Genomic DNA, 24,355 nt, shown 5'->3' with positions numbered 1-24,355 from the left:
CCCAACAAAGCAGTTCCTTCCTCTAGGGTGACCATGCGACAGGCAGAGGGCTAGGTTTTGGTTCCCTATAAGGCCCTCTTCTGTTTCTCTGGTTATAAGTAATAACAATAAAAAAAGAATTCTTGCTTATAGACATGCAAATAAATTCTGCTCCCTGGAGGGAAAGCCCCAGGCTCTGCAAAAAAAAAAAAAAAAATTTTTTTTTTGGCTTCAGTGCAGTATCTGTGACCAGTCTGGTCCTTGGGGGTATAAACATAAGGCCAGAAAGGATTTAGCAGGCATTACTGAGGTCCCTAATCTGGTCTCCTGAGGCAATCAAAAGGCAGATCTACCATGGCTATGAGAAATCTTGGTGGCACATTGTCTGATGTTAGGTAATTACGGTAGTCTCTGCCGCCATCATTATTTAAAATGTTAATTTAGCTAGGATCCCACACTGCACGTAGCCGTCCCATCTCCTGTTTCCTCTCGTCTCTGAGTTTCCCAGTCTCTCCCTGCCTCTCAGGACCTGAACACTTTTGAAATGCTTGGGACAGGTATTCTGTAGAAAGGTCTCCCCACTGGGGTTGGTCTGGAATCCAAACCTGTGTTGTCTCAGGTCTGGGGTCACCTGGCATCCACATGACTGATCATAGTGGGTGACACCAACCTTAATCACCTGGCGAAGGTAGAATCTTTCAGATTAATGTTTTCCCTTTCTCTGCTTCATTCTTTGGAACTCAGTCCCTCCAGGTATAGGTGCCCTAGTGGTGCAGTGGTTAGGCAGTGGGCTGTGATCCGCATGGATGGCGGTTTGAAACCACAAGCAGCTTCACAGGAGAAAGACGGGGCTTTTTACTCCCATAAAAACTTAGTTTCAGAAACCCACAGGTGTGTTTCTTGAAATCGAGCCACTGCCAAGATGGCAGGTGAGTGGAATTAAGCTTCACCCCCTGAAGGGCAGCACAGACATGCAATCTGACAGCCCCTTTTCAGATCCTACTAGCAGCTTTCCACTTCCCCTCTGGCGACTATGGTGCTGTGGGTCTTTTAAATACTAACATGGTGGGCAGGTTTCAACAGAGCTGGATTAGATAAGGCTGATAAAACGGATTAGGAAGAAAGGCCTGTCAGGAACTACTTCTGAAAGTCAGTTGATGGAAACCCCATGGCCAGAGGGAGGTCGCTGGGCGGCTCCAACACTACCTGTGTATGTTGTACGGCGGAGTGAGGGCAGGGGGGCGGGGATTGGATGGGCGGAGCGGGGGCTGCTGACTTGTCAAATGACGGACAACCGCCAGAAGTTTATTTGAGTCATTGCAGTTTAGCACCATTCTCAGAAGGACACGATCCTTGATCTTGAGGTGGGATTTTTGAGACAGGGCTTCTCAGGAGGCATAGGAGTTATCCAGGTCTGAGAGCTGGGAATCAGAAAACCACTGTGTGTGTGTGTCGGGGGTGGGGGGCAGCCAGATTCTCACTACTGTCTCTGGAAACAGACTTCCCGCAGGGACTTGGCTCCAATATTGCAGACATCCGGCTTCTCACCCTGGAGGGAACAGCCAGGAGTGGGCGTCCTGGAAGGAGACCCAGACCCCAACCCTCACCCTTTTCTGCCCTCAGCCAGTTTACCTGGTATAACTTGCAAACAAGGTTCAGCAGGTTGTCATGCTCACCCATGGGTATCTGCACAAACCAAGACAAGTCAGGGGTGGGAGCACAGTCTCACCTACCTCAACCCATACACACTGGTCCTGGCTCCTAAGGTCCCCATCCTGGCTTCTGGTTTCCAGCCCAAGGGACATCTCCATCACGACAGTCCCCACCTGGGTACCCTGCTGAGGGCAATGGGAGTCTTACCCCATTGACGACGGCCCAGGGCACATATTTATGGGGAGGCTTCAGCGCATCCGTCAGCTGGGCGTTGGTGTGCATGAGCTGTGTGCCCCGGTCCCCCTTTGCACACTCCACAATAGCTTCTGAGGACACATCCGGGGCATAGATCTGCAGGCACTATAGGTGCAGGAGAACGGGCAAGTGGTGCATTGCTTCAGCTTCCTCCCTGTTATCTCCCCAACGGTCCACCACTGGCTCCCTAGCCATGCAACCCTGCCCCCAAAGAGTGGGGGCTTTATACATGCCCAAGTCGGGGGCCCTCAAGGCCCAGGCTGCTCCTGCTTCCACACTCTGCATCCTTAGAGCAGCTCAGCCGATCCTGCCTTTCCTCAGAGCTGCCGTACATGCTGTTCCCTCCACCAGAAACACCCTTCCTCTTCCTTCTACAGTGTCTCAAGAGAGCTCCCCTCCTCTGTACACCCAGCTCCCTTCTCACCCCACAAGGTTGGGAGTGTCTCAGGGTGAGGCCACTTGGCCAACCCAGCTAGCTTTTATTTTATGATGGTGCATGTACACAGTCAGAACAAAGCAGCTTATGCAGCTGAGGAATACATAAATGATGGGGAGAGATGCGGCTCTCCTCTGGGAGCTATTGTTTAGAATCCTCTGGGGAAGTTCTGGGGGGGGGCATTTTATCATCCTCCTGTGCCACGGGAGCTCCCTCATCTGTATCTCTGCCATCTTTTATCCATCCTTCTAAGCACAGCTTAGCGGGACGTCTTCCAAGCAGCTCTTCCTAACACAGCCCTGCTCCCGGGGGACCCTCACCCTCTGATCATTCCTGTTGAGAGATGGAGGCTGTGAGGGTTACACAGCAGGTGGTGTTCAGAACCAGGATCTGCACCCACGGTCCGCTGTAGCGCCGACGGAGGGGCACACTCACCGGCTTCAGGTTGTCTTCCATGTCATCCATTTCCTCTAAGCAGACGATAGTGACAAGAGCTGTGGTCTTGTCCAGTTTGTCCAGCAGGCAGGCCTAGGGGGTGAGGGTGAGTAAGGGTGTGAGGGGGGCCTGCCTGAGGCACTCGGGCCCGTTCAGCACCTTCGCTCTGACAGGAAGAGTGGTGGCGGGCGGCATGGAGGCCCCTGGACAGAGGACAAAGCTGATTCCAAAGCCCGCCTCCTGCCCACTCACCTCCACCTTGTTGAAGAAACACTCTCGCTCCCCGTGCTGGCACTGGAACTCCCACTTGCCGCTGACATTCTTTTCCTGCAAAGCAGTGCGGTGAGCGGTGGCTGCCCAGTGTGTATGCCCTCTGCCCAGCCTGCCCCCCTCCCCACGACAGGGTTTCCCGGCCCCCACACACCTGGGCGTTCCCATAAGGCACCAGTGTGACGTTCAAGATCTCCAGGACCATCAACCACGTGGGGAAGAGCTCTCGGATCAGGAATGCCCGGCAGCCACCGCACAGGGACTCGTAGTAGAGGGTGACATTAACAGGTGGCGGGGCCCAGTTATTGACGGGCACCTTTGGGCACAGGATGCCGGCCTGCAAGGAGCAGGGGGTGTGAGGCTGTGTGGCTCTGGGCCTGCTTGGCTTCCACCTTTCAGACACGGGGGGGTGGGGGGGGGGTGGGAACCTTCTCTCTTCAACCACCGAATACAACAAATCAATGAAGAAATCCAAACCCCAGGGCAAACATGCCAATTCCAACTCATGTTGACCCCTTGTGGTTACAGAGTGGAACTGCTCTGGGTGTTGGTTTTTTTTTGGATAGACAGATCTTTTTTTTCCTGACACAGGTTAAGTACGTTCAAAATGCCAACCTTTAGGTTCAAACTGCCTGTCGGTGAGGGACCTGTCAGGTCCCCAAAGGTGCCTCTGAGGGGCCGCAGTCAGTAAGGCCCACACATGTTTCTGGTCCACCCCCGCCTTTTCCAGGGTGCATACCAGAGGAGCCTAATGTATGCACATCTCTCTACACTTCCCCCCCCAGAACCTGGGTGAGCTTTGTTTACTCTGCACCCTCCCAAGGCCAGCTGCACAGAGGCGGCGCCTAATAGGTCCTGGCTTCCAATGGGGCAACCCGAGACTCAGCCCCCAGGGGCGCCCCGGAACGCACAGAGTAAGCGCCTCCTGCATGCAGGTGGTGCGGCTGGGCCGCGGAGCTCGCAGGGCCCGGCCGCGGCGCCCTGGGCAGTGCACTTCTGAGTCAAAGCACACACTCAGCCGCGGCGCCCGGGGCTGGGGGGGGGGGGCGCCCGGGGCGAGGGGGGGGAGGGGGGCAGGCCGGGGCACACGGCCGGAAAGTGAAAGGACTCCCGGAGGGTGTGAGCGCAACTCGACCGGAGAGGCTGGCTGGGGAGCCGTCTACACCGATGGCGGGGCGTCTCCTCCGGCCCTCGGTCCGTCTCCCTCCCTCCCCCGCGCGGAGTGCCGGGACGGGGCGTCGATACCCCCCGTCCCTCCCCCCACGGCTTCACCGTCCCTACCTTGCAGGCGGCCGCCACCTCGGGGAACGCTCCCCGCGGGGACGCACGCGCTGCCGCGGGGCCCTGGAGCAGCAGCAGCAGCAGCAACGGCAGGAGCGGCGTTAAAGGCATCGCGGCGGAGCAGCAGGACAACGCGGCGGCCGGCCAGCGCAGGGAGCCGCCTTTTAACCTGGCTGAGGCCACGCCCCCTTGCCGCGCCGCCCCCCAGCTGGTGTCCCCGCCTCCCGGGGTGCGGCTTCCGCCGCGGCCTCCCCTCCGCTGGCGCGGACCCCTCTCCGCACGGCCTCCCTTCGCCCCAACTCCTCCTCTGGCTCGGACCCCTGGGCCCTCTGGGAACCATCACCAGCGCCCACTTTCCAGCGCGGCCCTGCCCCACCTCTTCCGGCAGGTGCCCGGGGCCCGAGTCGCGCGCCAACAGGTGGTGGTTGGTCTTTTTCGACCTTTGCGCCGCGGGCAGCAGCGCTCCCAGCCACGAGACGCTGGGAGTTGGAACATGTTGAGCGGACCGGGGTGTGGAGACTTCGGGGATAGAGACCGGGGCTGCGAGAGACGCCGGGTGGTCTCCGTGGCCCAAGGCCAGTGTAGGAGCCCAGCCCCATAGCCCGGAGACCTGGTGACCCCACAGCCCTGTCCCAAACCGCGCTGGCCCCCTTCCTCCCTTCGCTTGCTCCCTGGTTCCGCAGCCTTAGGCTCAGACCCAACCGCGGTCGGTCCCCAGGGGCTGACTCAGACTTGGCCACAGCTGGACCAGAAAGCAGAAGCCAGAAAGGAGGCCTCCTCCCTTCCTTAACGGGCCCTATCCCAGGGGGCTGGGAATCCTCTATTCCACCACAAGACTTTAGGGGATGAGGGGCAGGCATTGCCCTCGCTGTGATGTCAGTTCTTTTTTAAATGTGGGGTAGGGGGTGGGGTGTGTGTGTGTACACTCCTGGGTACACTGGGTGGCCTTAGGCAAGAGAGCCTCAGGATCTCAATTTAAGGTAGGGGAACAGTCCAGAAAAAGGCCCGGAGGCAGATGTGGGGGGGAGGGGGGATAACCAGATTCTGCAGGTCTCAAGGGCCAGGTACTAGGCTGAACACGGAAAGCCCCCTTTTCCTCAGTTCTGGGAAGTTCTGTGTTTCTACACAGGTAGCAGCAAATTCGGGGACCATGTTTCCCGGCGTCTGGCTGGCACATCCCTAAACCTGGTGCTTTAGCTCTCTGCAAAGCCCACTTTCTCCTGGAAGCCTCCCCTAGGCTTGGAACAAAACTGATCTTGGCTAAGTACATGCAGATATAATAAATGCAAATGCTAGTTTTCCCATTGCAGATGTACCTGTAATGGTAAGGGCAAGATTCCCTGCTGAGCACATTTGATCAAACCACCCACCCCTCACCCCCCATCCCCGCTGAAACTTCCCATGGAAAGTAGTGACCCCCCCGGCTTTCCTATTCCTAGACAAAGAGGAACTGCTGGGCCAGAGGGAGGGCAGCTTGCCCAGAGGTAACTTAATTGGCTGGTGAATGAGGGCAGGGACTGGGACGAGGCTGCAGTGAGTTATTTATTGGCTGAAGCCAGAGAGCTTTATCCTTTGCTTTCCCCTCAGGAACACCTGGTGGTCAGGAGCCTGGTGACTCAGCCACAGAGGAAAAGGAAGCTATTGGAAGAGCTGGGCCAGGGATCAGGGGAGGCTGGGCTCTGTTCACCCCTTTGCTCCTGCTGGGCTGCGTGGAAGTCGGTGAGGAGGGGCAGTAAGGACAAACTCAGCCCGGTCTAAGGGGAGGAAGCAACTGAACCAAAGGACAGGGACCCTGGGGGGAGCGGTCAATTGGAGCCAGGTGGAGGGTGCTGTGGGGGCAGAGGTCACAAGGTGGCCTGGCTCTGCATCCCTTGGGATCTGGTGGTGGCCTGTTGAGGGCCAAGGGGCCTCCAAAGCTGGGGAGTGGTTAGGACCCTGAGGACAAGGGGAGCCCTTAAGGGCAGGAGGACCCTCTGGACTGGCAGCGTGGTTGGGTCTTACAGAGCTAGGCAGGGTCTTGAGTCCCCTCGTCCCTGGGACCTTCTCTGGACCCTGAGGCAAATGGAACAAGTACATGTCAGCCCTCAGGGGTGGCTTAGGTTGGGGAGGGGGGGAACACGAGGAAAGCACACCCTTTCCATTCCAACTCCCCACCCCCACAAAAGGCTCAGCGCGCAGGCACCAACAGTTCCAGAGCTTTATTCGTGGCAATGCCGATGTACCGTACAAAATGCTCCTGCCGGGGTCGGCAGCATAAAAATCAGAGTGCTCATCCTGGAAAAGGAAGGAGTGGGCTCGGCTGCCCGGGGTGGGGGTGGGGGGTGGGGACAGCATGATAAAAGAAGCGGTCAGGGCGACTCATGGTGGCCAGGGGGGCGGGCGGGCGCTGCTGGCAGTGGTGGGGGCCGCTCCGTGGCAGGGGCCTCAGTTCCTGGGGCCAGGCTCAACGTGGGCCAGCGCCCGAGTTTATTTTTAATGATTCTCATGATGGGGAGGGGGTGGGGAATTCTCGGCAATGGCCTCTTGGGGCCGGAGAAGGCCCCAGCACAGGTTTCACTTCAGGGTTTGGAGGGGAAGCTGGGGTCTGTGGGGCGGGGGCAGGGGCGGGTCCCGGTCCCGCCCGCTGGCTCCCAAATGTCACAGCAGAGGCTCTTGGAAGTGGCCGAGCGAGAGGTTCCTTCCTCTCCGGACCCCTGGGTCTATGGCTTAAAAATCAGGGCCCCTATGCTGGGTCGGCGCTGCCCAGAGGCCTCTGTAAACAGGGCAGGTACAGCCAGGAGGGGTTCTGGTGACCCCAGAGGCCTGCAAGGGCCAGGGAAGGGGTTAGGTACAGGGTCCTGGGAGGACAGTGCCCCTGAAGGGGTCCAGGGTAGGGCTGGAGAGACCCCCAACACAGCCATGGAGAGACAGGGCGAGATTTAGAGAACTAGCATGTGGGGGTAGGTGGGGTGGGGTGGGAACCGAGACAGACAAAACCCAAAGCACAGACAACCAATCGGCAAAGGATGAGACAGGCCGGACAGAGACAGGTAGGGAAAGAGGGAGAGGGAGAAAAGGCTCAGGGGGGAAAAAAAAGAGGAAGCTGAAGGGTGAGGGCGATAAAAAAAGCCTAATGGAGCAAAACCAAGAGAAAAAGTACTGAGGCGGGCAGAGAGGCAGACTGGGGAAAGAGCAGGGACAGACTCGGACAGAGACAGATGGAACGACAGACTCAGCTGGCGGGAGAGGCCACGAGCCAGGAGGTGGGTACTCGGAGGCAGAGAAGATTGCGGGTCCTGCCCGTCCCTCGGCCGACGTCAGCGGGCAGCAGGCGGGGGCCCGGGCCCCGGGGCGCGCACGGGGTGGGCCAGCGTGACGGTGAGCGCGTCGTTGTGCTGCACCAGGGAGGCGTGCTGGTAGTGCAGCACCAGCTCCTTGAGCGACCCGTACAGGTTGTAGGGCTCCGCAAAGCCGAAGCCGGTGGCCGTGCGGTAGATGACACAGTGCTTGGTGTCGCCGTCCACCCTGTGGGTCAGGCCAGCGGCGTGTCAGACAGGGCCCTGGGCTCCCTGAGCCCCCCATCCCGCTGCCCAGTCAATCGCTCCGGTCATCCAGATCCCCCCCCCACAATCCCCACCCACTTCTGGCCCCAACTCCGGTCCGCAGGACACGCCCGCCGTTTTCCCTCACCTCCAACAACCCTAGCTCTGCAAGGTATGTGAACAGCACCCCCCACCACGGCCCTATTTCCCCCCCACCACACACACTCACACCACAGAGCAGGCGTAGCAGCCCCGCTGGCTGCTCTCCCGGATGAGGAAGGTGCCATCCCTCTTGCCGCTCAGCATCTCCTCAGCCTGCGTGCGGTTGATCTTGCCCACGTACCACGTCCGCTCCTCGTGGTGCGGCAGGTCGTCTTCATCCTCCATCAAGGAATACTGGCTGTGAAGGTTGTGTGTTTGCAGGGGACAGGGGGAGGGCACACATGGTCACTCACCTGCTAGCAGCTGAGATCTCCCTGCTGCCCAGACAGCATTTCTTCCCTGGCCAACGAGCTACTCTTTCTTCAAAACCCATCAAAAAACAACTGTCCCTCAGGGAAGCGCCGGTGAACTCCTATGCATCCTTCAAAACCCCTTAAAAATAGCCCCTCCTCGAGGAAGCCCTCCTCTAGGTAGTTACTTACTCCTCCGTCTCATTTCTTATTCCCAGCCACTCGTTGATTTTCTTCTGCCTGGCACCTTTTTGGGTGAGCCACCTGAGGGGGGGGTGCAGAGAAAGCTGGGCTCAGGTCCCTTCCGAGGTAGAAACCAAAGCTGGGGCAAGGCAGACCCTGGATGCCCATCAAACCTGGCCCAAGGCAGGGGCCGACCTGGGAAGCCTGTTTCTGGACGCGTTATCGCCGGTGGCCACGTGGGGGCAGCCTCCACTTGGCTAAGGGAAGCTGGACCAAGGTAGGCTGCCCTGGCTTCAGGTGTGGAGCTGGGGTGGGGTTGAGGGCATCCTCTTATCTGAGAGCACTTTTGTAGCACACGCCAGGCCAGAGGAGCCCTTATTACGAAAGGCCGTAGCTTAGAGATGGCCTCTGTCTGGGCCCGCTCTCTGCTCAGTGCCTCTATTTCCCTGGATGTCAAGGGCAAGCTTCACCAAGGTGGAGCCCCTGTGTGTCACCCGCAGCGGGTTCAGGGGCAGAGCTGGGATTTGAACCCAGGCTGGGATGGCCACAGCCTCTTAACCAGAAGCTAAGGGTGGAGCGGGTAGAGTTTGAAGAGCAGGGGCTTGGGGGTGGGCCGCTCGGTGGAGCAATCAAGAGCGGGAAGGTGCCAGAGACCCCAGGGCGCCCCGCGCGAAAGGGGCTGCGCAGGTGCGAGGCACTCACACCAGGTACTGGTCTCGGATCTTGCGCAGCTGCATCAGGTCGGGCTTGAGGCTGTTCATGCGCTTGTCGATCTCCCGGTTGTCCGAGGCCTGCGCGCGCAGCTCCTGCTCCAGCTTTGCCCGGCTCTCGTGGATCTCGGTGATGCGAGACTTGAGCCGCTCTGAGTTGAGCAGGATCCTGCGGATGGTGGTGCGGAGGGCTCAGCAGGCGCCCAGGCGGCTCCCTCAGGGCCCTCTTTGCATCTAACCATGTGCTCCATCCTCTCGGCTTTGGCCCGTGCTGTTTGCCCAGGGCTTCTCTTTCTGGCCCAAATCTACTCATCCCTCAGAACCCCTTTCCACCGCCCGACTGTCCACACAGATCCCTGGCTGTGGCCGCGCCTGTCTCTCTTCTAGGGGGGGGCGCAGACTCACCTCTGCATCTCTTTCTCATTGCCCTCCCGCCGGAACCGCTCCAGATACTCCTTGCTGCACTTCTCTTGCGTCTGGCCCTGCTCCTCGAAGATCTTGATCGTCTCGTTGAACGCCTCGACGGCCGTGCGCTTCATCTGCAGCTCCTGGAGGAGGGTGTGTGTGTGTAAACCTGACTTTGGGCCATCTCACGGGGAGAAAGCAGATCCCAGCGCTGCCAGGCGCCTTTGCTCTCGGGCTGGCCCTGCCACCAGGAGTGCGAATCCCCTGGCTCCTGCTGCTTCGGCTGACCTGCTTGTCAACCTCCCAAACCCCATTCCTACCGAGCTCCCACCTCCTCGCATGCTCCTTTGGGCGCCCTGGCCCTGCAGGCCCTGGTGGCCTCGGTCTCCCCGGGGTACCTGCGAGGTGCGTGTGTATTCCTCATAGAGCTGGTCGTACTCGCGGCTCTTGTCCTGGTACTGCTGGTGGTAGACTTTGAGTTGGGCGCCCACAGCCTCCACGCTGTCCTCCTTGACAATCTGGTCCTGGGGGCACCCGGAGGAGGGGTCAGGGGTCTGGCCCAGCACACCTCCCTTGGCTCCCGCCCACACCTCCCCGCCGTAAGGACCTGCTGGTACTTGGACACAGGGTACAGCAGCCGCGTGTCCAGCTTGGCATTGTACTGGGCCAGCGACTCGTGGCGGTAGTGGGTGATGAGGTCCACGACGGAGCAGAAGGTGAGCGGCTCGGAGAAGCCGTAGTGGCCGTCCCGGCGGAACACTTTGATCAGCTTGTTGTTGCCGCCTTTCCTGGAAATCGGAGGAGTGGTCAGTGCCCACCAACACCCTGACCTCGACCCCAGGTCTCCCGGCTGTGATATACACCCCTGATGTCCTCCTGCCGCCTTCTCGGACCACTGACACCAGGGTCGTGGGTACAGGGGGAAGCCTCTACCTGAGGGTCAACGTGTACTCCCCCTGGATCTTGCTAGATGCATCTCGAACCAAGAAGGTCCCGTCGGGCGTGTCTCGGAGTTTCTCGTTCACCTCCTCCCTGCCGAAGAGACCCAAGATCAGGTCACCTGCCAGAGACCCTTCTCCCCACACTTACCCCCCCCACCCCAGGTAGACCCCATGCTGCCCCCACCGAGGCTCTGACTCCACCCACGGCTCTCCAGGAGGCTTCACCAGCTCCCCTACCTGGAGATGTCCCCCCAGTACCACTCAGCATCCTGCAGGGAGGGTGGGCTTCCCCCATTGGCCAGGCCCCCGGTGGTGGCTGGTTTTGCCTTGGGAGGCTTAGGCGGCAGTGCTGGAGGACAAGAAAACAAGCCATGTTGAACACCGATGGTCCACTGCCACCAAGCCCACCACTCCTGGCAGGGCTCGACCAGGGGCACTCACACCCTGTCCCAGTAAGAGGTGGGGGTGCACACCTGGGGGCGCGACCTCTTGCTCCTCCAGGTGTTCCTTGAGCAACTTCTCCACCAGTTTTGCCGGGAAGTCGGGGCCGGGGCTGGGCTCAGTCCTGCGGGGAGGGAGTGCGGTGAGCCCCAAGTGGCACCTGTCTGTCCCTGTGTGCACACAGGTGTGTGAACCCTGATATCTGGGCTGCGTGTGTGGGAGGGGAGGGTTGATTATTGCTTATGTGCATGTAGTAGGTGAGACATTCGCAAACCAAAAACAGAATAAAAGCCCCAAACCTGGGGTGGGATGAGTGGAAGCAGAGGCTGGGAAAGACCCCTGAGTGGGGGGATTTGGGCCACTAACCACCAGGTCGTAGGTTCAAACCCATCAGCAACTCCAGGGAGGAAAGATGAAGCTGTTCTTGTAAAGCCAGCCTTGGAAACCCTTCGGTGCCCTGCCCTGTCCTTACCACCCAGGGGCTCGGGCTGAGCCCCAACCTCCTCCCTTTCTTGACTCCAGCTCCCAGCCCCGCCCTCCACCCGGGCAAGGCCTTGGCTCACCCATCCGGCGCGCTCCCTGGCGGCGCAGGCGGCAGCGAGTGTAGCAGCAGCAGCGGCCCGAAGGCAGCGGCCAGAGCGCGGATGGCGGGGCCTGGGGCTGGGTCGCGGCGGGCCAAGCGGCCCAGATGCTGCAGCAGGAAGCGCAGCGTGAGCGCGTGGTGCAGCGGCAGGGTCGGCGGCTCCAGCGCCGGCCCCACAGGGCCCGCACCCTCTGCGGAAAGAAGCCGACCAGCTGCAGTGAGCCACGTGACCTGAACCCACCCACCCAGGCCCCTTCCCCAGGCGGGCGCCCCCCTGGGCTCACCCCGCAAGGCCCTGAGCGCCTCAGCTGCGGCCTCAGGTATCACCAGGGGTGCTGGAAGTGCCAACAGGAAGCCCTTGATGCCGTCGGCCAGGGCCACCGCGTCCCATTGCTCCACGTCACTTAGGGACCAGTCTGCAGGGGACACACATCCGGATGATCCTAGGTCACCTCTGAGCACCCTCTGAGGCCGGGGGCTCCCCCACTCTGTCCCCATGTCCCCCTCACCTGTACGTGGGGCAGGCAGCTCTGGCCTGCAGAGGGAGGCACTGTCCAGCCCTGGGGGTGGGGGCAGAGACCGGGGAGGGAATGGGGCAGAGTCAACCATGTGAACCGGTGAGACTAGTTCTCAGATCCAGACCCCCACCCCCTACTCACACTGGCGATTGAGACCCTGACAAGACTGGAGGGGTGGTCCCGTTCTCCATTCCCTAGCGGTGGGGGCGGGGGTTGATATGGGGGTGGTAAGAGGGAGTGGTGTCATTTCTCTCCCTGCTCCCCATAGGGGTCCCTAGCTGGTCCACGGTCTGAAGCTCACCTGTCCGCTCAGCGGCCTCCACAAGCTTCACCAGAAGGGGCGGTGCCACATCTGGAGGGGAGAACTGCTCGGGCAGGTCGGGGAGAGTGAAGCCTGCGGGAGGGAGGGAAGGGTGGCATGTTGGCAAGGTCCCTGGCAGGGCCTAGCATGGCTCCCTGCCTCCGGGATCCCTCCGCTTGGGTCACTTCAGGCAGGGACTGGCTCCGACAGGCAGCTGGCCCAGGACTCTCATGGGTGTGTGTGTGTGTGGTGGGGAGGTTTCCGCTGTAGCAGGAGGAGAGCCTGGCCGAGGGCAACAATGTCCCCGGTCACAACTTGGAAACCAGAGGTGATGGGTTACTTTGTATCCCAGCCCTCTGAAAGAGATGCCTCCAGATGCCTGGGGCTGTGTGTGATTTCATTTGGAAGCTGGGTACGTCATGATTGTGAAGACGTTGTTGGGGGCCTTCCATCTGATTCTGACTCACAGCAAGAGCACAGGGCACAGCTACTCTGCCCACCCTGTAGGGTCTCCTGGTCCTGGGCTGTCACCTTCCTGGTTGGCTAGGTAAAGGCAAGGCGACAACGGAAACACAGACCCTCAGCTACCAGAGCGAGGCCTGTGGGACGGAGCCAGGGCAAGGCAGGCATGGAGTTGGAAATGACTTGAGGGTCCGAGGCAAGACTTCATCATACATGCTTTGGACATATGGTCAGGCGAGACCAGTCCCTGGTGAAGGGTACTGCGTGGTAGCGTGGAGGGGCAATGTTGTAAGGGAAGCAATCCTTCAACAAGGCAGACTGACACAGGGGCTGCATCCACGGTCCAGGCATAGGGGCCACTGGGGGTGGTGGCAGGCGCAGAACCAGGCAGTGTTACGGGTACGTTTGCTGTGGGTCAGAGTCAACTCCAGGGCACCAAACAACGACAGTGATGACCACTGGCAGGAGCAGGTAGCCGCCAGGTATTTTTCCCAAGGAGCCACTTGGTGGCCTCGAACTGCCCACCTTTGGGTTAGCGGCAAATGGCTTACCCACTGTCTCCCTGTAATAAAGTTAAAAGATTTTAAGAGGAGACAGCATGCACCTCGGGTCCAGGGACCGGCATCCCTGTAAGAAAGGGGAATTCCCCAGAGTGCATGGCTATAGGCAAACAGAGCGCCCCCTCCCGAGCGCAGCCATGCTGGGATCTGGACTTCCAGCCCCCAGAACAGGGGAGAAGAGAGGCCCGTGTAAAGTTGACCACCGGAGGTGCTTTGTTACCATGCCCACGGGAGACTCATACACCAGGGCTTGGCCTCGGCCACAGCCACGGCCACGGCCACGGCCACGGCCACAAAGCCCAGCTGGGCTGCCTGCCTCAGGTAGGGGACCTGCCTTCTCTGACTCTGTCACCTTAAATAAGGAAGGGGCATAGCATTAGCACGGTGGGGAGGGGGTGTTTGCTGAGGGGGAGAATGGTGGAAAGGAATGCACAGGAAACAGTTTCTGGGGACCTCAACACCTTTTCCTGAGGCTTTTGCTATTTTTTATGGCACTTTGCTTGTTAAAAAGGGTTCCCCATCCCAAGCCGGGCCACTCACTCCCAGCATCCAGGCAGCCCGAGCCCGCCCCCTGGTTCTTTCCTGCTCAGAAGCCTCTGGCTCCATCACCACATTGGACCTGGAGCTGGTCCTCGGCAGGCAGGGACGCCCTGGCACGCAGCAGGGACAAGCCGGGGCCTGCGGGGCGTCCTGAGTGATGGGCCAGGTGGCGCCTCAAACTGGAGAAGGGCCCAGCTGCAAGTAGCAAACGCCAAAACAAACAGCAAGCGTGCAAGGCGAAGGGGGGTAGGTGACGCCCTGAATGGGGTTGGGGGAGGTGACCCTGAAAGTCTTCTGTGACCATCCCCCACAGACCGGGGTCTCCCCACCACCATGTTACAGATGGCAATCCACGAGGCTCTGAGTGGGACAACCTGCTTGCTGTTACCCAGCAGCCTCAGCCTGTCCCTGGCTTCCTGAGCAGCAGGCATGTAGGCGGGAAGGGACTATCCCTATGGTTTCCAGATGAGGAAACTGAGGCCTGAGGTGGGCGGCTCTGGCTGAGGTCACGTGGTCCTGGAAAGCTCAGAAGGCAGGCTGGGCAGCTGCCCCACGTGGGGCTTTATGTGGCGGGCAGGCGGGCGGCTGGAACAGGGCCAGGCCAGGGAGGGAGGCGGCTGTTACCAGGGACAGAGGCAGGTTCTGGCTGGGAGCCCAGATGGGGCCTCCTGCTCTTTGGGCCGAGGTGGGATGCAGGCCTAGGCCTGGGCACGCCAGATGCAGAGGGGCCCAGCGTCCCTGCTCGGCCCAGAGCTGGGGACTCCGGCCAGGTCCTCTCTGGGGATCAGCGTCCCTCATGTACAAAATCAGCCTGACCTTGGTGCCTCCTAGCTCCATGGACATGCTGGGTGGGCCCCTGGCACCTATCTTGCCCTCTGGGCACAGAGCCTCACAGGCTTGCCCGAGGGTCAGTGCAGACCAGGCTAGCTCCCCTCTCCCCAGGCAGCTGGGACCCACACCTGCTGCCCAGCGCATGGCAAATCCAGCGTGGCTCTGTGCCAGGCTCCCTGCTCTCCCCGGCAGCTCTGTGGCACCAGAGACGGCTCAGTTTCTGAGAAGGGACACAGGGTCCTCACGGGTGTTAGGTGGCCTCCACCGGGTGTCCCATCCTGAGCGTCCCCTCATTTGAAAACTTGCGTAACAAGAGGGCTGTTCCTGGGACAGAATGGAGAATGTGCCCCTGGGGGCAGCTGAACTTTCCTGGGACTTGTGAACATTCCCGTGTTCCTCTCCAACCCCAGGCCAGGTGCTGCTGCCTCTACTTCCTCATTCTACCCCACGTGTGCGGCCTCCTGCAGTGGGAATCAGTCAATCAGACAGTCAATCCCACCTCCTGACCTTCGCCCTCGCTGCTTGGAAACAGTCCACCCCCAGCTCTCCCCCTGCAAGGCTCCTTCTCCCGTTCTGGGCCTCCCTGGACCCACCACCGGCAGTTCCACAAAGGCAGCGCCTGGTCTGTCCAGTGAATGGGGCCCAACCCCAGAAAAACGGTGTCATCAGTGGTTGACAAGAGTGACCGAGAGCCTGAGCGCCCACTGGAGAGAAGAGGCAGGCGGGGCTGTGGGAAGACAGGACCCTGCCACCATCTGGCTGCTCACCTGGCTCAGGGGGCCCGTCTCTGGGCCGGGCCGGCAGCGGGCGGGGGCCACGAGGGCGGGGGCCGGGCCGGGCCAGCGCCACGGGTCCCAGGAACTCCACGTAGGTGCCGGGAAAATCACCACGCTGCCGTGAGCGCTCGTTGACGCCAGGCATCCAGCCCACGGTCTGTGGGCAGCGCTCCCCGCCCTCGGCCACTCCCAGTGCCTGCAGGGCTGCCCGGCTCACCACCAGCAGGTCTCCGGGCAGCAGCTCCAGGTCCTCGGGCCGTTCCCGGCGATATGGGTACAACGCGCGGTACTGGAAGCCGTCGGCACCAGCCATGGCCAGGCAGGGGCGAGGTCTAGAGTCAAGTGGCTGCTGGGGGTCCGTCTGGCCCCATTGGCAGAGTCAGGGCCCGGAGGGTCCGCTGAGCTGGCTCGGGGCACTCAGACCCCTGTGTCCACCATGAAGTTGAAACAATGGAATTTAACCAGGGGAGGCCCGGCCGAGCCTGATGAGTCCAGGGGAGCTCACACTTCCATCTGTTCCATTGGGTCACGTCCCCGATCAGGGTCCTTCCCCACTGTGCCTACCATCAGCCAGCGGGCGGGAGGAGCCTGCAGTGTGTCTGGCCACTCAGCCAGGTGGAGGGGGGGTGCCCAGGATGGACCACTCACTCACTCCCTCATGTGGGGTGCCATCGGCGCCTGAGGCTGGTGGCTCTTCTGAGAGAGTCAGGGGCACAGGTGGTCACCATGCTCAGCGGGGATGTGGGTGGACCTAGGGAGAAAGGCAGGGCAGAGTCATCTGGGCTTGGATCCCTAGCCCCCCCACCCCCCGCCCCCCGGATGGACTCCAAACCTAGGTTCCAGTCTCAAACTCACTGAGCCCGCTCAGGTCCATCGGGGCCCTTCTGTGGGCCTCGGTTTCCCTACCTGTAAAATGGCAGCACCCCTTGGGGCCTTTAGGGGCAGAGCTTTAGGAACCTGCTCAAGGCATACTGAGGGCACCACCAGCAACACATCCTCCATTTGCCCTTGTTAAGAATGGGGAGACTGAGGCTGGGGGGGGGCGAGTGTGTGTGTGTCTGTGTGTGTGGTTAGTCACATAGCCAAAAGTTAGAACTGGAGTGGGCAGGACTGCTAGGTTGGTGGGGGTTGGGGAGGAGGCTTCAGGAAGATCTGGAGAGGGGTCAGAAGTGACCAGAGCCCCACAGGCGATGGCGGGAGAGCAGAGGGAAGGGGGAGGAACCCCTGCAGGTGCCACCAAGTGAAGGCCTGGTAGTGAGTCAATGTGGGCAGACCTTGTGCCTCCACTGGAGGGGGTGTGTGTATGTCCCTGGCATCGCTCGGTCCAGGGGGCTCCCCCGGAGTGGTTCAAAATATGTAGGGGTGGGTGGGGTCAGCAGCCAGAGGAGAGGGCAGACCCAAGGCAGATGGCAGGAGTGCCCTGTGGCCGCCAATGGGGGTGGGGGTGGGGTGGGAGCTGCCAGCTGAAGGCCATGATGAGCCCGGGCTCTGAGCTGAACACAGGCATGCCACTGCAGAGCTGCAGGGCAGGGTCTGGGGCTCCTGGGTGAGGGCTGGGTCCTCAATGAGACTGGGAGGGTGTGCTGGGCAGAACGGCTGTTGGTGCTCAGGCTAGGTATGGCAACTAGGAGGGTACGTGCCCTCCACCAAAGAAATTCGTTCAGGTGTCTGGTAGGAAAGCAAGGAGGCCTCCCCCAAAAGGGTCTGGAGGTCCAGTACTTGCCGTCACCCAAAGTCCCAGGAGATGTCCTACACAGGACTCTCTGGCCCCCCAGTGCCCACCCTGTCACCTTGATTCCACAGGTGGGGAAACTAAGGCCCAGTGAGGGGACGTGGAGGAAAGGGATACTCGGGATGGTCCGGGACCTCTCGCCACCCCACTCCAGCGTACACACATTTGCACTTGCCCCAGTGTGCACCCCTTGAATCCAAGAGGCAGGGGAGGGGAGTGGGTCGGCAGGCCTGGCTAGACTCGGGGTCGTGCGTGTGCAGACATGCACTCGGGCCCGCGTGGACTGGTAGTGGGGTCGACCCCGAGCCCCATTATGCTCCACACAATGCCTAATGCTCCCAATCACTGCTCGAAGCCCCCTCTATAGGCAGGGCCACCCTCCATCGCGGGCTGCGGCTCCTTCTGCCCAGGGCCCCCATTCTGTCATTAGCAGGCAGCGTTGAGCCGAGGCCTGCGCCCTACGCGGCTCCTTCTCCCTGCTGTCCCCCAATTTCTGCGGGGCCCCGATCCAGCCCGGCGCTTCGTTCTGGCCTCCACGACCGCCGCACTCTGCCTACCCGCCCCGAATTCGAGCGCGCCCCCATCGCGGTCTGCCACACCGACCGGCCGGACTCACCTGGTCTTGCCGCCGCCGCCGTCACGCCGACCGGAGCCCGCCCCGTGGCTGCACCGCAGCCTCCGCCGCCGCCGCCGCGGGATCCCCGCCTCCGCCGCCGCCGCCGCGGTTCCGAGCGGCCGGTCCCGCCCCCAACGGAAATGGCCTAGCACGGTCGGGTCCCGAGGGTAAGCCCGGGGACGCCCGAGCGGCTCCGGAAAGAGTCGAACACGCGCCCCCGGTAGAGCCGAGCGTTTCCGGAAGTCGCCGAACGCATTCAGTCCTTCGGAAGACCCGAGGTTGGGCTCGGCTGAGCAGCTCCGGGAAGAGCCGAGCGAATTCCCGCGGGAGTCGTAGAATAGAGGCGCTTCCGCGCATCTCCGGGAAGAGCCGGAGGAATATGGGGTTGGTGGGAAGCCCCGAGGAGTCGTGGCTGCGCGTGGTGTCGAGATTCTTAAGTTTAGCAGTTCGAAACTACCAGCTGCGTGGGAGAAAGACTGGGTTTGTCTACACCTATAAATGGCTACAGTCTAGGGAACTCACAGGGGCAGCTTAATCCTGCTCTACAGGGCGTAGTGGCGTAGGGGATTATGAATTAGGCTGCTAACCATTAGGTCAGCAGTTCGAAACCACAGCTTCTCCGAGGAAGAAAGATGAAGCTTACTGTTCCAGGAAAGCTCTACAGCCTTGGAAGCCCACAGTTCTACCCTGGCTCCAGAACCACTGTGAACTGCAGTCACTGGCAGTGAGATTTATTTGTCTTGGCGGGGAGACACCCAAGGAATTCTGGACATGGTGGACTTGGCGTGGGAGGGGAAGAGTTTGGGACCGAGCAGAGTATGCTCAGGAACAGGGACTTAGCTAGGAGGTGGCCGGTTTGGGGCTTGTGCCCCCAGGCTCGGCTTGAAGTAGTGGGGTGGTGGGGGGAGAGCGCAAACGAGCAGTTTCTATTGGCTATCGCAGTTTCCATCTCCAGCTGCGAGGGAGCAGCCAGCAATTTAAAACCGCCACAGGCATTCCATTCTGTAGCTAGTTCGTCCCAGTGGCAGTGTACCCCAGACAGCTCCCAGAAATTGCCTCCTGTGGATGGCTCCCGAGGAGGGTGGGCGAGATGCCCGGAGGGCAGGGTGCACGGGTGGTGAAGGGGCCGGAGCAGCAGCCAGTGGACCTTTCCCGGAAATAGCCCAACACCCTCCGAAGCAGCCCGTGGAAGGCGTTTCCCATAGCAGCCACTGGCGTCCACAATCAGCTGAAGGAGCTCTACACTAAGTGGGCCCAGATGTCACCGAGGATTTCCACGCGTGGGAAGGTGGTGGCGATGAGAATGCCAGAGACAAACCGAATTCGAACTCTACTGGACTAGGGAACCGTGTACAAAGAGGGTGGGGGGTCTCTGAGAGGTGATATAGGTTTATTGTTCATTTTTAGGGCACAGCCCAAGGAAAGATCAGGATGGAATGGTCACAAAGAAGTGTACTTCTCTTATCAACACAGCTCAAGGTTCTGGGGGTGGGGTGGGGTGTCTGGATGAAACGTTTCAAGGCAGAGCCTGAGACAGGAAGGCCAGGACCAGAGAGTACTCCGGGGGCGAACTCCTACAGAGCCTTCAAAACCCACTCCAAATGGCCCAATAGGAAGTACCACAAAGTTTTGCTGCATGGATGATAGGACCGTAACTAAGAGGGGAAGGATGCCAGGTTCACTCTGCTGAGCCAAGGGCTGTTCTCATAACCCGCCCCCCCCTCTTCCCTCCCTTCTCGAACTCCCAAATCAAGACATCAGACCATCTGTGAATACAGGCTTTTATTCATGCCATCTCCTGGACAGAAGGAGGGGGGCACTCATGCACAGCCTCTGTCTGCCTCCAACCCCTGATGGTGTTGGGCTGGGGACTGGGGGAGGCAGGAACGACGAGGGGGGATGCAGTGCCTGGAGAGTGCCCTCAAGAAATGGGGCACAGCCTTGCCATCAGCTGCGTACAACGAGGAAACAAGCCAGGGCTAGAATCTGGTGTTTGCCACCAGACCCTCCATTCAAGCTCCCTCGACAACGACGGTCACACAGAGCCCGACAGCCGGAGGCTCCCTTATGCCACGTGGGACAAGTCCCTGCCCGGCACCAGGCCTCAGCTGTCTTGTCTGTAAAATGGGGATGCTGCGGCCACCTGCAGCCTTCTGAAGGCTGGCGAAGGAAGGGAGAAGCCACGAGAAGAAAGTGCTTGGCACAAAGTAGGTGCTTAATAAATAGTCGCTGGACTTAAGTCTTGTAAACACAAACTCAGGCACAGAGTGGGAACATTGCTTTCCCCGAGCCACACAGCACAGCGGAACGTCACACGTGGTCGCTGTCCTGCCCGGGTCAGGTTCTTCCTTACTTTCTCCCTAGAAGGCTCTGAATCAGGTGAACCCCCTCCCCCCAAAAAGGAGTTACTGTCAAGGCCTCGAACATTCGGAAACTTGTGCTAGGTCAACATTCCTCTCCCCTGGTGTCGTAGTGGGTTTACAGGTTGGGCTGCTAACTGCGAGGTCAGCAGTTTGAAACCACCAGCCGTTCGGCAGGAGAAAGAGGCGGCTTTCTGCTTCCCTAGAGCGGAACAGCTTCGGAACCCCCCAGGGTCGGTTCTGCTGTCCTGTACGGTTTGGCCTGTGGAGTGGGTGACCCCTCTGCCTGAAGTTGGTGAACGCTGACTCATCCATCCAAACCCTAGCTCCCAGCTCCAGGTGACAGTCTGGAATCGGAGGCCAGTTCCAGGAGGGAGTAGGAAGCTCCTTCAGAATGCACTTTGTTTTATTTCACAGAGGCTTGTCGGAACTCTCCAGCCCGTGCCCTACCTGAGTCCGGACAGGTAAGTTCAGTGGAATTCCTTCAAACTGGTGGGTCTTGGGTGGGGGAAGGTACAGGGAACACACACAAACATTTTTTAAAAAAATACAGAAAAACTGGAATACACGCACACACATGACTTGTCCACAGTGCTTTCTCCTTGGCCCAGGAGGTGGGGACTCTGCAGACAGGGTCCCAGGGGCCGGGGCCACTGCCACCGCCAGCACCCGGGCAAGCTCTGCCTGGCAATATAAAACGTAATAAATTAACCACAGGGATTTGCTGCTATTTACAAGGCCATCCTCCGCCTGCCTTCCAGCCTCCACGGCTCCATTCAGCACCAGAACGTAAAATGCCGCTGCTGCTTCTGCCTCCCAGCGAAGACCAGGAGGCCTCAGGCTGGTGCCTCGGTCTCTTCTAGAGTGTCACTTGACTGGAAAAACATGGAACGACAAAAAATACCACGCGGCTCGGGGGCCAGGAGAGGCCCCGGGGGGTCGGGAGGGCTCAGTCCTTTCCTGTGGGCCCGGGGGCTCCCGGCATGGCCTCAGCACCCTCCACGGCGATCTGTGGCACGGCGGGGAGCAGCCCAGTGGCCTCCTCTGGAGGTTCGTCGAAGCTCACCTCCTGCACCGCCTCCTGCTTCTTGAAGGAGTCCCGCCGCTCCGACAGGTGCAGGCGCCTCATGACAACCAGCTCAGCCTCTGGACCGCGGCCGCGGCGCCCTGACTCCCCGTCCAGCCGTTCACCGGTGCCCAGCTTGTCGGCTGACTGGCCCCGGCGCAGGCACGGGGAGCGGGCAGGGGTGAGTGGGTGCCCAGGCAGGGGTGAGGGAGAACGGGGTGGGGGCGCGGGGACAGGCGGGCAGGCCAGAGGGGACGGCGGGATACTGCTGGTGGACTTGCGGCGGCCGGCTTTGGGGCGAGGAGGTCCCAGCTTGGCTGCCAGGCCATGCAGAGAGCTGGGGCGAGCGTGTCCGGCTGCGGCTGGAGAGGCTGGGCTGCTGGAGCTTGGGGAGGCGCTGGGCGGGGAAGCAGTGTCTGTGGATGACAGATGTGGGTCAGGGCTTCCTGCCTCGGTCCTAAGCCAGAGTTGAGGCCCCGGGACTGATTACACCTTTCAAAACTTTCCAGCCACCCGTCCTGTGCCTAGGCTGGTTGCCTCTGCTGGCTTTGATCTCTGAAAAACCACCCTGCCATGACTTGAGGACGACGCAGTGACCCTAGACCTGTACTTCTTTACAGGAGTAGAAAGCCTTGTCTTTTTCCGGTGGCGCCACACCACCAGGGCTTCCTACTTTGATCTAGTGAACTCCGATTCACCCATCTAAGTCCCAGCTCCCACGCCCTCTCCCTCCAGGAAGTCTCTGCCTCCCCGCTGAGATTCCTGAGTCCTGGTCCCTCCTTGCAGCCAGGGCCTGTCCCAGTAGGGCTGGGGTCTGTGTCTGGCTTAGTGCGTCCCCCTCTCCTGGCCCAGAAGGATCTTTTGCAATGGTCAGCCATGACCAGGCCCTGGCCAGCTCACACCTCCTCCATGCCCCCACCCTAACACCCCTCAATTAAAGTCTAGCTCTTTGGCCCAGGGCTTGGAAGCACGGCTTAGGTCACCTACTATACGCCCCGCCCTCTCTGCCCCCCAGCTTCCTTTTCAGCTCTCTGCCTAATCTCCTCGGTGCATGCAGTCCCCTCTGGTGGGCACGCCCTTCCCCTCCTTTGCACTGGACTCTCGGAGCATGGCCAGTCCTCCCAGGCCTCTGGGTTCTTCCTTTGCTTGGTCCTCCATTCTCTGCTCCCTCCCTCTCAGTCCCTACTGGTTCTCTCTCCCACGGTGGCCACACAAACGCACGCACCACGTGCACGCACCTGTGGGAGCGTCGGGGGCTGGGCTGCGGCAGGGTGTGCTGGGGCTCGGGGAGAGGCTGTGCGTGGGGGAGCCGGGGAGGCTCTCGCTGGAGGACAGGGAGTGGTGGAGGCCGGATGAGAAGCTGCGGCTGGTGTGCAGCACAGAGGACTGCTTCGAGATCTTCTTGAACAGCGACTTCCGCCTGGGACGGGCAAGAAAACCCGGATTCAGAAAAGGGCCCGGCCCGGCTCCTCCTGCCCCTGCCTCGGCTCATGCCACGGGTCCCCCGGTCGCCACGCACCGGTCCTGCGTCTCCCGCCGGCGGCTGCGCTTGCTGCGCCGGGCCATGCGGCCCTTGGCCACGTTCTTGCGGGCCGGCCCCACCTTGATGGACGTGTTCTCCAGGGCCGTGGTCCGAAGCGCGATCTTGCTGCCGCTCTGCAGAGGGACGGCCAGGGGTGGAGTGGGGTCCCTGGGAGCCTCCCCGCTGAGGAGGGCGCCCTCAGAGCCTCTAGCGTCGTCAGCCATCAGCCAAGACCTGCCACCCGCTCGCCCGCCTGGACTGTGCCTCACCAGCAGTGCACCCACCACCAGAGTGCGCCACGCCCTCCCCAGGTCAGGACCCCGCACCCTCCTCTCTAACCCACAGCCTGGAGGCCCCTGCTCCCGCACAGCCCTGAAAGTCAGGGTGGGTGAGAGGAGGGCCAGGATGGGGTGGCTTGAAAGGGTATGGCAGGGGCTAAAGAGAGTGGCCCACCAAGTCTGGGGGACTGGGGTCCAGTGTAGCTCTCTGGGTGGTGTGGGCAGCAGGCAGGGAGAACATGGAGCTGAGGCTGGGGGGGTCCTCAGGTGGATCAGAGTAGGGAATCTTGGGATCCTCCCAAAGGTGAGCAAACAGGTTGTTAAGGGTTCCAGGAGTCTCCAAGTGGTACTGGAGGGAGGGTTCTTAATGATGGAGAGGATATTAGAGGATCAGACAGGAAGTTGCAGGGAGGCCTGAAGGTCCAAGGTTGGGAAGACATGAGATGAGTGGAAGAGTGGACAGAGGTCTACAGCCCTGGAACGGGACGGGAGGCAGATGGATCTTAGGGCAGAGGGCTGGGGCCCCAGGACTTAGAGTGGCACCTTCAGCAGCAGCTCCACCACGTCCATGTGCACCAGCCCCAGCACCGACTCCCCGTTGATGTGGGTGACCAGGTCCCCGGCTCGCAGGCCCGCTTCCTGGGCAGGGCTGCCCTCCTCCACGCTCTGCAGGAGGGCGAGCTGATTCAGTGTTCCTGTGCCCTTCATTTCACTACCTTGGGGGCTGTTTGGTGAGTGGCAATAGGGAGGAGCCACCAGGGGGGTGGGGGAGGACGGCACGGCCATAGAGTGCCAGCCTGGAGTGCGGGCACAAAAGCCCATCCAGGAGCTAAGAAGGACCACCCCCCTCCACAGTCCCTGACATCTACTCAGTTTCCAAGAGGGGGTGCGGTCCTCGCCCAGCTCCCCTGCAGGCTCCCGGCACTCACCCAGACCACGTGGTGCACAGTGTAGACATCACTGTCTCCCATGTAGACGCGGATGGCCCGCAGGCTGAAGCCGTACTTCTTGCCCGAGCTGTGGATGATGATGGGGGGCCGCAGGCTGCCGCACACGGGCGACGGGTCTCGGCTGGGCGAGGAGTCGCGGGAGGACGGGTTTGAGGACAGGGAGCGCGGGGACAGGGGGCTCATGAGGGGGCCGCCGCTGCTGCCGTCATCTGTGGGAGCGAGCGGTCATTCCCACGCCGGGGCCCCAGTCGGTCCCCCTCACCTCCCACCATGTCACTGCTCTACAGCCTCAGGGCCT

At 60.9% G+C, this 24,355-nt stretch overlaps 3 protein-coding genes across 10 annotated transcripts in view; all 3 read right to left on the bottom strand.

The window, feature by feature from the left end:
• Positions 1–1,251: 1,251 nt before the first annotated feature.
• On the bottom strand, positions 1,252–4,459 carry IFI30 (IFI30 lysosomal thiol reductase). The gene is made up of 7 exons (XM_075537870.1): positions 4,310–4,459; positions 3,183–3,365; positions 3,011–3,085; positions 2,759–2,851; positions 1,840–1,992; positions 1,612–1,665; positions 1,252–1,528 (listed from the first exon to the last, which is right to left on the bottom strand). Exons 1-7 carry the CDS (start codon positions 4,418–4,420, stop codon positions 1,460–1,462), a joined length of 738 nt encoding a protein of 245 aa, XP_075393985.1. The 5' UTR covers positions 4,421–4,459; the 3' UTR covers positions 1,252–1,459.
• Positions 4,460–6,492: 2,033 nt separating this feature from the next.
• Positions 6,493–18,095, bottom strand: PIK3R2 (phosphoinositide-3-kinase regulatory subunit 2). 2 transcript variants are annotated; one of them, XM_075548995.1, is made up of 16 exons: positions 17,882–18,095; positions 15,525–16,284; positions 12,365–12,457; positions 12,055–12,105; positions 11,830–11,961; positions 11,526–11,736; positions 10,995–11,086; positions 10,759–10,870; positions 10,514–10,612; positions 10,188–10,368; positions 9,979–10,104; positions 9,581–9,723; positions 9,168–9,344; positions 8,475–8,546; positions 8,060–8,230; positions 6,493–7,813 (listed from the first exon to the last, which is right to left on the bottom strand). In XM_075548995.1, exons 2-16 carry the CDS (start codon positions 15,844–15,846, stop codon positions 7,606–7,608), a joined length of 2,190 nt encoding a protein of 729 aa, XP_075405110.1. In that variant the 5' UTR covers positions 15,847–16,284; positions 17,882–18,095; the 3' UTR covers positions 6,493–7,605. The 2 variants fall into 2 exon arrangements, with proteins under 2 accessions (XP_075405110.1, XP_075405117.1); XM_075549002.1 differs by lacking the exon at positions 17,882–18,095 and adding an exon at positions 16,366–17,391.
• A 1,559-nt stretch (positions 18,096–19,654) lies between these two features.
• MAST3 (microtubule associated serine/threonine kinase 3) overlaps positions 19,655–24,355 on the bottom strand; it is a 38,229-nt gene continuing 33,528 nt past the window's right edge. For 6 of the 7 annotated variants that reach the window (XM_075548958.1, XM_075548965.1, XM_075548952.1 and 3 more), the window contains 5 exons: positions 24,037–24,266; positions 23,651–23,773; positions 22,827–22,963; positions 22,546–22,727; positions 19,655–21,723 (listed from right to left, as the gene is read on the bottom strand). In XM_075548958.1, the coding sequence (XP_075405073.1) occupies positions 21,191–21,723; positions 22,546–22,727; positions 22,827–22,963; positions 23,651–23,773; positions 24,037–24,266 (1,205 nt within the window). In that variant the 3' untranslated portion in view covers positions 19,655–21,190. The remainder of the gene's footprint in view (positions 21,724–22,545; positions 22,728–22,826; positions 22,964–23,650; positions 23,774–24,036; positions 24,267–24,355) is intronic. The other variant, XM_075548984.1, reaches the window with a different exon arrangement.

The sequence above is a fragment of the Tenrec ecaudatus genome, chromosome 1, assembly GCF_050624435.1.
Source record: "Tenrec ecaudatus isolate mTenEca1 chromosome 1, mTenEca1.hap1, whole genome shotgun sequence".
Classification (NCBI taxonomy): Eukaryota; Metazoa; Chordata; class Mammalia; order Afrosoricida; family Tenrecidae; genus Tenrec; species Tenrec ecaudatus.
The sequence above is the reverse complement of the archived record's forward strand: the minus strand, read 5'-3'. Positions and strand labels throughout refer to the sequence as shown.

Coding starts and splice junctions, on each gene's coding strand:
- IFI30 (XM_075537870.1), bottom strand. CDS start 4,420: ATGCCTTTAACGCCGCTCCTGCCGTTGCTGCTGCTGCTGCTGCTCCAG. Junction 3,366..4,309: donor AGGTGGCGGCCGCCTGCAAG/GTAGGGACGGTG, acceptor TGCTCCTTGCAG/GCCGGCATCCTGTGCCCAAA. Junction 3,086..3,182: donor TGCCTTATGGGAACGCCCAG/GTGTGTGGGGGC, acceptor ACTGCTTTGCAG/GAAAAGAATGTCAGCGGCAA.
- PIK3R2 (XM_075548995.1), bottom strand. CDS start 15,846: ATGGCTGGTGCCGACGGCTTCCAGTACCGCGCGTTGTACCCATATCGC. Junction 11,962..12,054: donor GCTGCCTGCCCCACGTACAG/GTGAGGGGGACA, acceptor TGTCCCCTGCAG/ACTGGTCCCTAAGTGACGTG. Junction 10,871..10,994: donor GCAAGAGGTCGCGCCCCCAG/GTGTGCACCCCC, acceptor CTTGTCCTCCAG/CACTGCCGCCTAAGCCTCCC.